This window comes from Colobus angolensis, unplaced genomic scaffold, assembly GCF_000951035.1.
Source record: "Colobus angolensis palliatus isolate OR3802 unplaced genomic scaffold, Cang.pa_1.0 Scaffold379, whole genome shotgun sequence".
In the NCBI taxonomy this organism is placed as follows: domain Eukaryota; kingdom Metazoa; phylum Chordata; class Mammalia; order Primates; family Cercopithecidae; genus Colobus; species Colobus angolensis.
The window spans coordinates 934,880-952,796 of record NW_012117143.1 but is presented as its reverse complement, the minus strand read 5'-3'; the positions used below and the strand labels follow the sequence as shown (position 1 = coordinate 952,796).

General features: G+C 37.1%; 1 protein-coding gene across 4 annotated transcripts in view; it reads left to right on the top strand.

Moving 5' to 3' along the window:
* Positions 1–17,917, top strand: part of KIF27 (kinesin family member 27) — an 85,862-nt gene that overhangs the window by 20,502 nt on the left and 47,443 nt on the right. For all 4 annotated transcript variants that reach the window (XM_011953971.1, XM_011953972.1, XM_011953969.1 and 1 more), the window contains 4 exons: positions 4,805–4,948; positions 13,655–13,861; positions 16,226–16,395; positions 16,877–16,980. In XM_011953971.1, coding sequence (XP_011809361.1) covers positions 4,805–4,948; positions 13,655–13,861; positions 16,226–16,395; positions 16,877–16,980 — 625 coding nt within the window. The remainder of the gene's footprint in view (positions 1–4,804; positions 4,949–13,654; positions 13,862–16,225; positions 16,396–16,876; positions 16,981–17,917) is intronic.

Genomic DNA, 17,917 nt, shown 5'->3' with positions numbered 1-17,917 from the left:
GATCACATTTCTTATTTATTGTAGGTTTATAATAAGTCTAGATATTTTGTAGATCAAGGCCTTCTGCTGTTCTCCTTCCCTCCCCACTCCCCAGATGTCTTGGTTGTTCCATATAAATTTTATTTGAATTTTTAAATTTTTTAAATAACTACTTTATTGAGATATAATTCACATACTATAGAATTCAGCCCTTCAAATATACAATTCAGTGATTTTTAAATGTATTTACAGTTGTCTAACCATCACACTAATTTTAGAATATTTTTATCACCCAAAATGAAAATATTGTATCCATTAGCAGTCACTCCTCATTTTCCTCCTTTCCTCAGCCCCTGGCAAAAACCACTTTACTTTCTACTTCTATGGATTTGCCTATTCTAAACATTTCATATAACTGGAATCATACAGTAAGTGGCCTTTGTGTGTGACTTCTTTCACTTAGTATGCTATTTTCATTTATTTATTTTTCATGGTCAAATAATAATTTTGTATGTTTCTGGGATACAGTGTAATGTTTCGATGTATGTATACATTACAGAAAGATTCAATCAAGTTGGTTAACATTAATAAACTAATTAACATTGAATTACATTTATATATCTGTTTAGAATTAATGAACATGTTTTGATTGAGTCTCCTAATCCATAAGCATGGTATAGTTCTCTATTTACTTAGATTTCCTTTGGTTTTTCTCAGTAATGGCCTACATTTTTTTGTGCAGAAATATTGCAAATAATTTATAGATTTCTTTGTAGGTACTTGATTTTTTTTCTGTCACTATAAATAGAATCTTTAAAAAATGGTATTTTTCAAATTCCCTAATTGTTGGTATATGGAACTGTACTAATTTTTAGATATTAATACCTTATATATCCAGCAACCTGACTAAACTCAGTTTTTGATCAGGAGTGCCTACAGTTACCATCAGGTGGGGAACCTTCAAAATTCCCAAGATAAATGGAAAGGATCCAAACATTTTGGAAGTAATTTCTTTTTTTTTTTTGTTTTTGAGACGGAGTCTCACTGTGTCACCCAGGATGGAGTGCAGTGGCACAGTCTCCGCTCACTACAACCTCTGCCTCCCGTACTCAAGCGATTCTCCTGCTTCAGTTTCCTGCGTAGCTGTGATTACAGGCACCTGCCACAACGCCTGGCTATAAACTTGCTTTTTTTCTTTTTTTTTTTTTTTTGAGACAGAGTTTTGCTCTGTCGCCCAGGCTGGAGTGCAGTGGCATGATCTCGGCTCACTGCAACCTCTGCCTCCTGGGTTCAAGTGCTTCTCCTGCCTCAGCCTCCTGAGTAGCTGGGATTACAGGCTTGAGCCACCACGCCCGGCCAAGGTAATACTTTTTACATCACTTTTTTTTTAGTTTTTTTTTTTTTTTTTCGAAACATAATAATTCTGCCTAGGTAGAGCAGGCCCTTCCTCATTAGTATAAGAAACTGGTGGAACAGGAAGTGTACTGGTAATTGGAAGCTTGAATGTTGGGACATATATAGGAGTTGGTAATAGGAAGCACTTTTCTGTCATGCTTCTAAGGTGGCTGAAATTGGAAGCCCATGAAACCGATTGCTTGGGGGTAGGGAAGGTAGTAAGTTCCTCTTTCCACGTGTTGGAAAATAAATTTAAGTTTGCCCTCGATTATATTCTCTAGATTATTACATCCTAAAGATATTAATAGTTTTGTTGAAAAAAGTACCATGATCAGATTATTTTGGGAAATAGTAGATTGCAAAAAGCAAATGGGTTGCTTTTTCTTTCTTTTTTTTTTGGAGACAGAGTCTCCCTGTGTCACTGAGGTTGGAGTGCAGTGGCATGATCATGGCTCACTGCAGCCTTGACGTCCAGGGCTCAAGCAGTCCTTCCACCTCAGCCTCCCAAGGAGCTGGGAGCACAGGCCGCCATGCAAGGCTAATTTTTTTTTTTTTTTTTGAGACAGAGTTTTGTTCTTGTTGCCCAGGTTGGAGTGCAAGGGCGTGATCTCAGCTTACCGCAACCTCCGCCTCCTGGGTTCAAGTGATTCTCCTGCCTCAGCTTCCCGAGTAGCTGGAATTACAGGCATGCGCCACCATGCCAGGCTAATTTTTTGTATTTTTAGTAGATATGGGGTTTCTCCATGTTAGCCGTGCTGGTCTCGAACTCCCGACCTCAGGTGATCTGCCTGCCTTGGCCTCCCAAAGTGCTGGGATTACAGGCGTGAGCTACCACGCACGGCCACAAGGCTAATTTTTGTATTTTTTGTAGAGACAGGATCTTGCCATGTAGCCCAACTTCCACCTCCCGAGTTCAAGAGATTCTCCTGCCTCAGCCTGCTGAGCAGCTGGGATTACAAGCACTGCCACCATGCCTGGCTATATTTTGTATTTTTAGTAGAGATGGTGTTTCACCATGTTGGCCAGGCTGGTCTCAAACTCCTAACCTCAAGTTATCTGCCCGCCTCTGCTTCCCAAAGTCCTGGGATACAGGTGTGAGCTACTGTGCCCGGCATATATCTCTTTAAAAAATTGTTTTGGTGTATTCCCAGCACTTTGAAAAGACAAAGTGGGTGGATCGTATGAGCCCAGGAATTCGAGACCAGCTTGGGCAACAGAGTGAGACCCTGTCTTTACAAAAAAATTTTTTTAAAAAGAAAAATTAGCTGGGTGTGGTGGCATGCATCTGTAGTCCCAGCTACTCAGGACATAGCTTTTCACTTCAGCCTCATGAGTATCTTCGGACTACAGGTGTGTGCCACTGCACCTGACTAGAAAATCATTTTTAAAACTTTCTCTTCTGTTCTTCTATGACAGGCAGAATAACCTACTGGTTAAGAATATGGATACCAAACTCCCTAAATTTGAATCCTGCCTCCTTTGCTTACTAGCTGTATGACCTGGGGCAAATAGTTGACCTTTGTGCTTCAGTTTCCTCATCTGTAAAATGGAAACAGTAATACCCACTTTATAGGGTTGTGCGAATATTAAAGCATTTGTTCCCGTAAAGCAATGAGGATGCCTGGCCTGTTCTAAGACTCAATGTATGTTAGCTTATTACTATATATACCTCTCATTTATTTTTCACCTGCCTGTGCCTAGGATATACATCAGTGGTAGCTCTTAAGGGATTGGACTCAGTAGTTGTAGGTAGGGTTACATCCCAGGGGTTACTGTGAAGGCAGCTTGGTAAACTCGGCTGCTTAGGGGGATTGCTGGGCAAGGTGAGCAGCAGGTCTGTGTGACAAGCAAGGATATCCTGATACCCTTTTCTCAATCCCTGTTATCCTTGAGCCTATCAGGCAAGCAGGTCAGTACATATTTTAAAAATTCTTAGCCAAGGTAAGATCATGGGCCGTCTTGCAGATGGAGTAACAGCTGGATTGTTGCTAGGGAAGTTAAGTGTCATTTTGAAGTTACCATCTTATTTTTAGAAGCTGCCAGATAGTGTTGCAACCTTGATTTTTCACCATAAGTCAATGTTTGGAACATTCTACCTGCTCATAAGTATCTCTGAAAGTGTCTCTTAAGGGACTTTATTGCCCTTTTTATTCCAAGTTTTGAACACAGAAAAAATACATGAACACAAATACATTGAACAGATAAATGCTCTTTTTTTTTTTGAGACAGAGTTTCGCTGTTGTTGCCAGGAAAGCCACATTTTATTGTGGCTTTAGTTTGCATTTCCCTAATGACTAGTGAGGTTGAGCATTTTTTTCATATATTTTTGGCTATTTGGATATCCTCCTTTGTGAAGTACTCATTCAAGTCTCTTGCTTGTTTTTCTATTGAGTTACCTGTCTTCTAGATTAATTTGTAGAAGTTTGTTGTATATTCTGGGTATGAGTGCTTTGTCACTTATAAGATTGCAAATAATTTTTCCGTGGCTTGCCTTTTACTCTCAGATACATATATATATCACAGTTTCTTTATCCATTCATTGATTGATGGGCATTTGGGTTGGTTCCACAATTTTGCAATTGTGAATTGTGCTGCTATAAACATGCGTGTACAAGTATCTTTTTTGTATAATGACTTCTGTTCTTCTGGGTAGATACCCAGTAGTGGAATTGCTGGACCAAATGGTAGTTCTACTTTTAGTTCTTCAAGGAATCTCCACACTGTCTTTCATAGTGGCTGTACTAGTTTACATTCCCACTAGCAGTGTAGAAGTGTTCCTTGATCACCGCATCCATGCCAACATCTTATTTAGTGAGATTTTTAAAATGCCAAGCCAACATGTGGAATGAGGCTCTTGACAAATAATTTTCTGTTTATTTAATTTAAAAACTACTTTATTGTTTACATATCCCAAGTGTTCTTAAAAATAGGCAAATTTACTAGAAACCAAGAAGTAAAACTGTTTAATCATTTTTCGACATCTTCAGAATATATCTCTTCATGATGAAAGTGTACAAAATCAGCAAATCTGCTTCATTCAAATGCCCAAATGTATTCTTATAACCCTATATGTCAGTTTGGAAAATGTGAGCTCTTTGAGTGATCCACATTAAAATCTCGTAGTAGTTCTAGCAAACTTGTAAAAATCTTAGTGAAGGTACTCTAGAACCAAAACAACTAGTTTTTATATACAGGAAGGAAAAATCAGGAAAATCTTCTGTCTTCATGGTAATGAATTCCTATGTTATAGCAATGATAGGTTCTCTCAACTCTGCCTTCCTTAGAAAGAAATCAGAAAAACTTGCAAATGAAAAAAAAAAATTCATGAGACATCATCAAGCTATAATCTAATCACAATTTTGTGTTATCATACGAGGTTTCTTGATTATTTTCAGTGGTGAATGTCACTTGTGCCTTCTTTCCCCACTAGTGTGCGCTTGCTGCTGATGAAGTAGTATTTAATCAGAAGGAACTGGAGGTGAAGGAACTGAAGAATCAGGTGCAGATGATGGTACAGGAAAACAAAGGGCATGCTGTATCTTTGAAAGAAGCACAAAAAGTGAATAGATTGCAGGTAGAGTTTCTTAATGCATCTAACTCTGTAGATTTTCTTGAAATAGTACCTAACTAAACACAATAGCATTTTAAATGATAAATGGGAACTTAAAAAGAGGATGCTCATTTGAAGAGTTCTGAACATAGACACCTCAAAGAATTATTAGTTTTTCCCCTAAATCTGCTTAAATGGAAACATTTTTATTGTTAGCTTGACTTTGGTTTTAGAAATATAAAGATAATACCCAGGAAATTAATTTATAAGTCATATCATGGTTATTTTTTCCATACTTTTCCTTCCTGTTGTTTGCCAAGGTATTAGGAAATGCAATATTGTTAGGAGTTGGAAGGTAAATATGTAATTTAAACTTTGAAATGTATTAAATTATCCTCTTATACCTCGTGAGTGATTTGCTTTTTAACTTTGGTTAAACATCTTTCAAATTTTCTATCTTAACTTTCCTATTATACTAACATGGATATGTCTACAGTATAACATAGCATGCCTCTAAGTATTGTACTCCCTGGCTGTGACTTCTCCCATCACCCCAAATGGTTAATATCATTTAAAGCCTTTAGCTTCCTATCAGTTATTCCTATCAGGGAATAACTAATGCCCAGAGAAATAATGTTGTTTGATTTTTGTTTTCTTTTTTAACCCTTCTAATTGTATTTTGTTGTTGTTTGTTGTTGTTACTGTTTTGAGACAGGATCTCATTCTGTTGCTCAGGCTGGTGTGCACTGGCACAATCACAGCTCACTGCAGCCTCGACCTTCCGGGCTGAAGTGATCCTCCCGCCTCAGCCTCCTGAGTAGCTGAAACTACAGGTGCATGCCACCATGCCCAGCTAATTTTCTGATTTTTTTGTGGAGATGGGGTCTCACTGTGTTGCTCAAGTTGGTCTCGAACTCCTGGGCTCAGTGATCGTACCACCTCAGCTCCCCAAGTGCTGAGATTGATTGCAGGCATGAGCCACCATGCCTGGCCCTAATTGTATAATAATTTAAAAACATAAAACTAAAGTATATACAAAACAATATGTATTAATCAGTGATTTATCACAAAGAGAACAGCTGGGTAACCACCACCAGGTCAAGAAATTGCTAACTGCCAGCGCCTCAAAATTCTTAGTGCCTCTTCCTCAAAGAGAACCACTCTCTTGACTTACATGGTAATCATTTCTTTGCTTTTCTTATGGTTTTACTATCTAAATATGTATCCTTCAACACTCCAGTTTAGGTTTTGGAATTTTTATTAATTTATTCAGTATAGCTTATTCAGTATCTGGCTGCTTTGTTGAACATTATTATGATTCATCCACTTTTTAATTGTAATATTTTTTCTGTAAATTCTAATATTTTATCTGTAATGTGTGGCTGTGGTTTGTTTAGTTTTATAGCTACATAGGATTTTATTGTATGACTATACCACAATTTATTTTCTGTTCTGCTGTTTGATGGACATTTGTGGTTTTCTGTGAAATTTTCTTGTGAATTTTCAGTGTCTCTCAGTGCACATGCACATACATTTCTTTGAGATTTGTGCCTAGGAGTTGAATTGCTAGGCCATAGGGTAGGTATATCTTCAACTTCTGTAGGTGATATCAGATTGTTTTCCATTTTACACTCCCACCCAGCATTATGTGAGCATTCCCACTGTTCCATATGCTTCTCAACATTTGTTATTAATTTTTAAATCTCAGCCAATCTGGTAGGTATGTAGTATTTTATTGTGGCTTTAGTTTGCATTTCCTTGATGACCAGTGAGATTGAGCATTTTATTCATATATTTTTGGCTATTTGGATATCCTCTTTTGTGAAGTACTCATTCAAGTCTCTCGCTTGTTTTTCTACTGAGTTACCTGTCTTCTAGATTAATTTGTAGAAGTTTGTTGTATATTCTGGGTATGAGTGCTTTGTCACTTATATGATTGCAAATAATTTTTCTGTGACTTGCCTTTTACTCTCAGTGGTATCTTTGATGAAGAGTTCTTGTTGTAATCAAATTCGTCAATCTTTTTCTTTATGCTTAATGATATTTGTTCTCTATTTAATAAGTTTTTCCTTTCCCCAATTGTCTCCTCTGAGGATACTTTCTGTATTATCTTCCAGAAGCTTTATTGTTTTGCCTTCCACATTTAGCTGTATAGTCCTCCAGGAATTGATTTCTGTGTGTGGAATAAAGTAAAGATCAAATTTCATTTTTTAAACATATAGATACTCATCTGTCCTGGCATCATTTATTGGAAACCATCTTTTCGCAACTGTTTTGAGTGCTATCTTTATCATAAATCATGGTCTATTTGTGCATGAATCTCTTGTCTGTTTCTTGGCCTTCTATTCCGTTGGTTGATTTGTATATCCTTGAGCCAGGATCACATTTCTTATTTATTGTAGGTTTATAATAAGTCTAGATATTTTGTAGATCAAGGCCTTCTGCTGTTCTCCTTCCCTCCCCACTCCCCAGATGTCTTGGTTGTTCCATATAAATTTTATTTGAATTTTTAAATTTTTTAAATAACTACTTTATTGAGATATAATTCACATACTATAGAATTCAGCCCTTCAAATATACAATTCAGTGATTTTTAAATGTATTTACAGTTGTCTAACCATCACACTAATTTTAGAATATTTTTATCACCCAAAATGAAAATATTGTATCCATTAGCAGTCACTCCTCATTTTCCTCCTTTCCTCAGCCCCTGGCAAAAACCACTTTACTTTCTACTTCTATGGATTTGCCTATTCTAAACATTTCATATAACTGGAATCATACAGTAAGTGGCCTTTGTGTGTGACTTCTTTCACTTAGTATGCTATTTTCATTTATTTATTTTTCATGGTCAAATAATAATTTTGTATGTTTCTGGGATACAGTGTAATGTTTCGATGTATGTATACATTACAGAAAGATTCAATCAAGTTGGTTAACATTAATAAACTAATTAACATTGAATTACATTTATATATCTGTTTAGAATTAATGAACATGTTTTGATTGAGTCTCCTAATCCATAAGCATGGTATAGTTCTCTATTTACTTAGATTTCCTTTGGTTTTTCTCAGTAATGGCCTACATTTTTTTGTGCAGAAATATTGCAAATAATTTATAGATTTCTTTGTAGGTACTTGATTTTTTTTCTGTCACTATAAATAGAATCTTTAAAAAATGGTATTTTTCAAATTCCCTAATTGTTGGTATATGGAACTGTACTAATTTTTAGATATTAATACCTTATATATCCAGCAACCTGACTAAACTCAGTTTTTGATCAGGAGTGCCTACAGTTACCATCAGGTGGGGAACCTTCAAAATTCCCAAGATAAATGGAAAGGATCCAAACATTTTGGAAGTAATTTCTTTTTTTTTTTTGTTTTTGAGACGGAGTCTCACTGTGTCACCCAGGATGGAGTGCAGTGGCACAGTCTCCGCTCACTACAACCTCTGCCTCCCGTACTCAAGCGATTCTCCTGCTTCAGTTTCCTGCGTAGCTGTGATTACAGGCACCTGCCACAACGCCTGGCTATAAACTTGCTTTTTTTCTTTTTTTTTTTTTTTTGAGACAGAGTTTTGCTCTGTCGCCCAGGCTGGAGTGCAGTGGCATGATCTCGGCTCACTGCAACCTCTGCCTCCTGGGTTCAAGTGCTTCTCCTGCCTCAGCCTCCTGAGTAGCTGGGATTACAGGCATGCACCACCATGCCCAGCTAATTTTTTTTTGTATTTTTAGTAGAGACAGGGTTTCAACCACGTCAGTCAGTCTGGTCTCGAACTCCTGACCTCAAATGAGCTAACTACTTTGGCCTCCAAAAATGCTGGGATTACAGGTGTTAGCCACCGCACCTGGCCTATACTCACTTTTTAATCCTAAATCTGTAAATTCTTTTGGATTTTCATTTATAATTATGTCATCTGCAAATAATAAAAGTTTTATTTCTTCCTTTATAATCCTTTTACCTTCTGTATCTTTTTCTTCTATATCTTCTATATTGTATACTTTAAATAGTTGGTTTCTATAGTATGTGAATTTTGTCTCAATAAAGTTGTTATAAAAATACCTTCTTGTATTTGCTGGGATCTCCAATGCAGTGTTGAATACAAGTGGTGATAGAAGGCATCCTTGTCTTGGCCGGGCCCTGTGGCTCATGCCTGTAATCCCAGCACTTTGGGAGGCTGAGGCAGGCGGATCATGAAGTCAGGAGATCGAGACTATCCTGGCTAACACGGTGAAAACCCATCTCTACTAAAAAATACAAATAAAATTAGCCGGGCGTGGTGGCAGGCACCTGTAGTCCCAGCTGCTCAGGAGGCTGAGGCAGGAGAATGGCGTGAACCCAGGAGGCGGAGCTTGCAGTGAGCTGAGATTGCGCCACTGCACTCTAGCCTGGGCAACAGAGCAAGACTCTGTCTCAAAAAAACAAAAGGCATCCTTGTCTTGTTTCCAATGATAGAGGAAAAGCTCAAACTTTCACTCTGAAGTATTATATTTTCTATAGGTATTTTTAATTTACCATTTCCCAAACTAAGGAAATTACTGAGAATTTTTATTATGAATGGATATTGATTTTTATCAAATGATTTTTCTTTATCATATGATTTTTCTTCCTTATTCTGCTAATATGGTGAATTACACTGATTGATCTGATTTTTAACCAATCTTTTATTTCTGGAATAAACCCTTTTTGTTGATGTTGTGATGTACTGTTGTATTGGAGATTCCCCAAAACCACCCTCACATTGGATGACGTACTAGGAGAACTCAATATATATTCATTCTCCTGGCTAGGACTTATTACAGTGAAAAGATGCAGAGCAAGATCAGTAAAGGAAAAAGACACATGGAACAAAGTCTGGAGGAAACCAGTCACAAGCTTCCAAGACTTGTCTCTCAGCAGAGTCACTGAGGATGTGCTTAATTGCCCAGCAATGAGTGGTGACAACACCTATAAAATGTTATCTGCCAGGGAAACTAAGTAGACTTGGTGCCTATGGGTTATATTGAGGATGGGTGGGTCGTGAAGGCACCCTTTGCCTAGCATGAACCAAAGTCCCAGACTACCTGAAGGAAAGCAGGGGTACAGCATAAACCACATTAATTGTGCAAATAGTTGAGCACAGTGAGTCAGTATTACCAGAGCGTTTAGAAACACTCCCAAAATCCAAGTTCTCAGACATCTGACAACCTCATAGCAGGTCTTCTAAAAGATAGCAGTCGGGTCTGCTATGTAAACTCTTCTGCATGATTGACCTAGATTTTGTTTGCTAGTGTGATGTATATATTTGTCAGTGAGCTTGTCCTATATTTTTCTTTCTCATAATATTCTTGTCAGATATTATAACAAGTTATGCTGGCCTCATAATATGGATTATTTAATGTCCCCCTATACCTGGAAGGGTGTGTGAAAAATTGGTATTATTTCTTTCTTAAATGTTTGGTTGGATTAGCCTGTGAAGCATTTGGGACTTGAAATTTTCTTTGGGGGTATGTTTTATGAATTAAATCATATTAGTATTTTCTTTTCCTCCAGTTTTGATAAGGTTTATTTTTCTAGGAATTTGACCATTGTGTCTAATTTTCAAATATATTGGCATAAGTTTATGATACTCTTTTATTCGTTAATATCTTTACCTGTGTAGTCACATGTCCCCTTCTTCATTCCTGATTATTTGTGCCTTCTCTCACTTTTTTTTCTTGCAGTTTCGCTAGTAAAATTACCAATTCATTAGTCTCTTCAAGAGACAATTTTTGGCTTTGTTAATCCTCACTAGTGTATGTTTGTTCATTATTTCATTAGTTTGTTCACTATTTCACTAATTTCTCCCCTTTATTATTTAATTCCTTCTACTTTTGGGGTAACCTTCTGCTATCTTTTTAACATCTTTAGATGAATATTTAGTATATTAATTTTTAGCTTCTCTTCTTCGACATATGCATTTAACATTATGTATTTCTTTTTTTGTTGTTTTTTTGTTTTTTTGTTTTTTTGTTTTTTGAGACGGAGTCTCGCTCTGTCACCCAGGCTGGAGTGCAGTGGCCAGATCTCAGCTCACTGCCAGCTCCGCCTCCCGGGTTTACGCCATTCTCCTGCCTCAGCCTCCCGAGTAGCTGGGACTACAGGCGCCCGCCACCGCGCCCAGCTAATTTTTGTGTTTTTTAGTAGAGACGGGGTTTCACCGTGTTAGCCAGGATGGTCTCGATCTCCTGAGCCTCCCAAAGTGCTGGGATTACAGGCTTGAGTCACCGCGCCCGGCCTAACATTATATATTTCTAAGTTCATCTTGACTTGCCCTCCACATTGAGCTCAAAATGTTTTCTTTTTTTTTTGAGATGGAGTCTCGCTCTGTCACCCAGGCTGGAGTACAGTGGCTGGATCTCAGCTCACTGCAAGCTCCACCTCCAGGGTTTAGGCCATTCTCCTGCCTCAGCCTCCAGAGTAGCTGGGATTATAGGCGCCCGCCATCTCGCCCAGCTAGTTTTTTTTTTTTTTTTTTGTATTTTTAGTAGAGACGGGGTTTCACTGTGTTAGCCAGGATGGTCTCGACTCCTGACCTCGTGATCCGCCCGTCTCGGCCTCCCAAAATGCTGGGATTACAGGCTTGAGCCACCGGGCCCGGCGAGCTCAAAATGTTTTCTAATTTTCATTGTGACTTTTTTTTTTTTGACTTGTGAATAACATAGTTATTTTATTTATAGGACATAGAGGATTTATTTTTGTTTTATCAATTTTTATTGCATTGTGATCAGATAACATACTATCTCTGATTTCAGTCCTTTGAATGTACTGAAACTCACTTTTTGGCTCAGAATAAGGCAAATTTTTCTAAATGTTACAGAGTACTTGAGAAGTATATGCATTCTGCAATCATTGGGTACTATTAATCCTATTATTCAAATCTATATTTTGTACTCACCTTTGAAGGCTTTTTGTTATATCAGTAATTTATAAAGTGATGTTGAAATCTCCCACTATGACAGATCTCCACTCTGTCACCCAGGCTGGGGCACAGTGGCACGATCATGAGTCACTGTAGCCGCTACCTCCTGAGCTCAAGCAATCCTCCCACTTCAGCCTCCTGAGTAGCTGGGACCACAGGTGCATACCACAATGCCCTGCTAATTTTTGTATTCTTTGTAGAGAAGGGATTCTTCACCATGTCATCCAGGCTGCTCTCAATCTCTTGGGCTCAAGTGACCTACTGGCCTTGGCCTCCCAACATGCTGGGATTACAGGTGTGAGCCACTGTGCCCAGCCCTACTATAATTTTGGATTTGTCTTATTTCTTCATGAAGTGCTGATAGTCTTTGCATTATAAATATTGAAGCTGTGTTATTAAGTGCATACAAATGTAGAATTGTTATACCATCCTGGTGAATTGCTCTTTTAATCCTTTTTACCTCTTCTTATCTCTTCTAATGAGTTTTGCCTTAAAGTCTACCTTGACATTACTACAGCTACACCAGCTTTCTTTTGATTAGTATTTACATGGTATCTCTTTTTCTATCTTATTTTTAATCTTTCTGTGTCTATTTTAGGTATGTTTCTTGTAAGCACCATATGGTTAGATAATTGTAAAATCCTTTCTGATAGTCTTTATCTTTTAATTTCATTATTTAATTCATTTATTAATTTAACATAATTACTGTTTTGGTAAAAATCCACCATTGTGCCTTTTATTTATCCTTCCTCCTCTGTGTTCCTTTTTCCCTCTTTTGAATCATTGGTTATTTTTTCCTTTTCTGTTGTTTTCTCCACTAACTTAGAAGTTATAGTTTTACTCTTTTTTTAGTGGTTATCCTAGAGAGTATACCGTGTACTCTAATATTAATTGGTACTTTTATCCTTTTCCCAGATAATGTAAGAACTCCATTGAATCCTTTCCAATTTATATGCCATTGATGTTGTATATTTTAATTATCTGAATATATGATTTTTAAGTAAGGTTGCATTTTTATTGCTTAGCATTTATACAATGAAAATGTAAGGGGTTTTTTTCCTATTTAAATATTGTAGTGCATGTGAAGTATTAAGATGAATGACTGTTTCTTATTTACATAAATTTGTGCTTGTAAAACAAAGGTTGACATTAGAGCTTTCTGGATTTGATACACTTCAAAAATTTTCTTTAGAGGATACACAAAACTAAACCACATACACAGACAAACACACACACACACATTCCTGATATACAATTTGTTCTGCCTTTGATTTCCAATTTCTTCTTCCTCTCAGGACTGTCAGTTGGCTATCTTCTATCTCTGTGCTTTTGGCTTCCTTTTTCACTGAGGCTTTCACTTCCTGCTCTTGTTACCTCCTTCTGTCTCCTTTGCTGCAAACTCTGCTGTCTACAATTCTTTCTCCACTTTTTCAACTTTTTTGTTTCTTTTTACTTCTTGGATTTCACTCAGAAAGTCCATGCTTTAATAAAGATAGCTAATCAAAGTGCTTCAGGTTAGCAAAGCAACCAGTCACAGTGGATGGGGAGTTATCTTTGAGTATTTAACTTGTTTGGCTGTGTTTGTTGCTCCTTACTATTAAAAAGGTTTTACCACTTAGAACAATGTTAATTACTTGTGAACACCAGAAGACTAGTCTCTGGATAAATGAGAATTGACTGTATTATTAAAATAGTTGTGATTTTGGTCAATGTAAAATTCATTTTTAATCATAATCTAAATGTACTGAAGTGCTGTATTTTAAATATTTTCATCTCTTTTCTACAAAGAATGAAAAAATAATAGAACAACAACTTCTTGTGGATCAACTGAGTGAAGAACTAACAAAACTTAACCTGTCAGTGACTTCTTCAGCTAAAGAAAATTGTGGAGATGAGCCAGATGCCAGGATCCCTGAAAAGAGACCATATACTGTACCATTTGATACTCGTTTGGGGCATTATATTTATATCCCATCAAGACAAGATTCCAGGAAGGTAAAGTCCAAACATTAATCTTTTTCTTATTTTGAGATTAAAAAAATTTTAGCTATAATATCACAGTGTATTTGTACAATCTCAGCAGATTTTTTTTTTTGTTAGGTTTTATGGAATTTTGTGTATACCTTTTCTTTTAAGCATACTTCTTTCTAATAAAAGAAACTAATAAACAAAAGAATACATAGTTACATTTGGAGGGAATAGTTGGATGGAGATAATGTCTATACCTCATCAATGTGAAAAAGGTATCCTTTGCCATGATATCTTCAGACATGACCAAGTTTAATATCTACATGAATTTATTTCTTCCTTTAACCACACAAAGTTGAGATGTTAGAGGGTATTTATTTCAACTTATTTGGTCTGTCATTATTTTTGAAATAATATTTATATGTTATTCAGTCTTACCAAGTAGACAAAATCAAGACAGTATAAATATCAATATGAATTTTAGTTTGTGTGGTTGGTAAATATATACACACAGTTTTAAGAATTATTAAGGAGTCTCTATTATGGAAAAGACTTAATTAGCAGATTCATGAGTTTTGGTTTAGCAGGTTCATGAATTCTGCTTTCTATTTCCTCATTTTATGAAGGGAAATGATTTGTTTACGTGAGATCCTTCTGGTTGTTACAGTCAGAGGGATAAGAAATGAAAGGCAAGTGATATACGAGCAGTGCCATGGACTTTGCATCAGGCAACCTTGGGTGGTATGAATACTATAATAGCAGCCTTGGGTGGTATGAATACTATAATAATAGCTCTGGACATTTGGTTTTCTTTGTAAAAAGAAATTTTAAAAGGAAATTACAATCCCAGAGAATGAAGTTCGACTCTGAACAAAAGGTTTTATTATTTGCTCCTTAAATAATTCCCACGCTCTCAGAAGAGAAAACTAGATGCCTGCCAGTTATGGGATAAAATAGTCATGTCTAGAATGTTGTACTCATTAGATCAATACTTGTTGAGTTGGTTCTTCCTTAAATAATTCCCCTCCCTCATTTCCCATTGGGAGGCCACCTGAAAAACTTTACCCCTGTCTATCATGATGCCGATGTGACAGATGGTCTAATTAGGTGACTGACAGCAGAAACACAAAAATCAGATATAAGATGATTTTCAGAATTAATTTTTTTTTTTTTTTTGGAGACGGAGTCTAGCTCTGTCGCCCAGGCTGGAGTGCAGTGGCGCGATCTCGGCTCACTGCAAGCTCTGCCTCCCGGGTTTACGCCATTCTCCTGCCTCAGCCTCCCGAGTAGCTGGGACTACAGGCGCCCGCCATCTCGCCCGGCTAGTTTTTTGTATTTAGTAGAGACGGGGTTTCACCGTGTAGCTCAGGATGGTCTCGATCTCCTGACCTCGTGATCCGCCCGTCTCGGCCTCCCAAAGTGCTGGGATTACAGGCTTGAGCCACTGCGCCCGGCCTCAGGTAGGATTTTTTAGGAGAGAATACATGACGGGGGCCTATTGTCAAGTGATTGAATCCTAAACACCGTGTGATACTCATATTCCACTATATGTTACAATTTTAACGGCTTATAATAATTTATATTGATAAATGGACTGTCTCCTCTAAGATTTTATTGCTTTTTGTGAGAAGCCATCTCGAGGTTTGGTTACAGAGGTGATGAAAAGGAAATATTTTGTAATAGAAACCAGAACAAAGGTATAAAGGCAATCTCTAATTTATTGTTGTTGTTTTCCAAGGTCATTTTTTTTTTTTTTGAGTATTTAAAGTGCATCTCCAATAGAAGAATGTTATACTATAGAAAATTCCCAGGCTAGCCATACAGTTTTTTATTTGTCATATGACATATATTAAATATTTTTCCTAGAGCCTTAATTCAGCTATACCTAACCACCATATATAAAGAATAAGTATATACATTGTGGTATTCAAATTAGGAATATTGCCCTGGCAGAGGGAGTGGAGATGGCTCTGGGTTTCTTCTTGTGGTGGGATTTGGATTGGAGCACCACAGTTCTCCAGGTGTTCTGAACTGGGAAGATGGGGAAGCGGGCACATTTGTTGGGGTGTGTCTGTGCTGTGTTTAAGAGCTGGAATGTTTTCCATGCGTGCTTTTCGTTTCATTTTTGAATACTATTTTCCATAAGTGAAGATAGAAGAGTTGTCCAGAAGAGAAGGAGCTGTGTATACTCTGAAAGAAGTATTTGTCTGTGAGGCACAAAGTATCGTCAAATTAATTTTGACCTTTGTTTGAGGGGAGCATTTTCCAGTGATTGGCTATTTTAAGAGTGCCAATCTAATAACTCCTTTAACAGCATTGAGAATAATAGGATAAAATTAGACTTTTAAAATATCACTTTTTTTGTTGTTGGGTGGGGGAATCAATTGGAAGGTCCACACAAGTCCACCTGTGTACTCTCTGGATCGAATATTTGCTGGGTTTCGAACACGAAGTCGGATACTGTTGGATCACATAGAAGAACAAGATGAGGTCCTCCACTGCCAATTTTCTGATAACAGTGATGATGAAGATTCGGAAGGCCAAGAGAAATCTGGAACTAGGTATGTTAAATATACACTGATTTAATAAATATTGAGAATTATATGCTGCAATAAATATAGAAGTGTAGGCTTTTTCCATTGGAGTGTATCTTTTATGTTTAATATAAGAGTAGGTAACTTTTGCTAAATGTACTATCATCTAATGTGTTATGAAAATAGTATTTGAACACAAGTCATCAGTCTTATAACTGAAAAATAATTTTGCTTTTAGAGCTGTTATAGTAATTAGATTATAATTTTCAGAGGGATTTTTTTTTTTGGATTTCCTTATTCTGCTGCCACGGTGGCAACAAACATGACTTTTCTACTGATTCAACATGGGTGGGGGGGGCATCCTTTTATTTTAAGCAATATTAGTAACATTTTGTTTTTAAATGTAATTAATAATTTTTTAACATTACCGTCACTTTCTGGGGAAACTAATTTGAGGGCAGATTAGAAAACGCTAACAAATAAGTTAACTTTCTGATTTTTTTTTTAGATGTAGAAGTCGTTCATGGATTCAGAAGCCAGACTCTGTTTGTTCCCTTGTTGAAGTGAATGATACTCAGGATGAAACACAAAAGTCAAATTTGGAGAATGAAGGTACATAGATTTTCTTAAATAATGTAGACCTAATGGTTATAGGACACTTATCTTTTTACTCAGTTGATAGTTTAAGAAACATCTGGGAATTCTCAAAGACCAGAACTTGGTACAAATGCTTTTCTGGTTGGTAGAACTTCTTTTATGTTCTCCGTTTTACCTCTTTTACTCCTTAATAAAAAAGATTTTCTATCAATTAATTATGGCTAGAGATATAGGCTTACTCCCTTAGAATAAGGATTTTTATATTCAGACCTCAATTGATATGCTTTGTATTCCTAATGATGTTAAAGTACAGTATGAGTAATTGTACTAGGTATCTACTTCTTCACTGGGACTTGCGCCTAACATCAATTATGTATTTGGCATTAGAGCCCAATGAGTGTACTGGGTGCTGGTAATGTTTTAGTACACAACTGCTAAGAATTTTTATGCATCAATAACAACATCAGAAACATTTATGAGCCACATATAGTACCTCATGCCTGTAATCCCAGTGCTTTGAGAGGCTGAAATGGGAGAATTGCTTAAGGCCAGGAGTTTGAGGCCAGCCTGAGCAACATAATGAGATCGTCTCTCTACAGAAAATTAGCTGAGCGTGGTGGTGCGTACCTACTCAGGAGGGAGGCTGAGGTGGGAGAATCGCTTGAGCCCAGGAGTTTGAGGCTATAGTGAGCCGAGATCACACCACTGCACTCTAGTCTAGGCAACAGAGCAAGACCCTACCTCAAAAAAAAAAAAAAAAAAAATCACCTATAGTTTTCACAACTTTTTTTTTTTTTTAGATGGAGTCTCTCTCTGTCACCCAGGCTGGGGCACAGTGGCACGATCATGAGTCACTATGTAGCCGCTACCTCCTGAGCTCAAGCAATCCTCCCACTTCAGCCTCCTGAGTAGCTGGGACCACAGGTGCATACCACAATGCCCTGCTAATTTT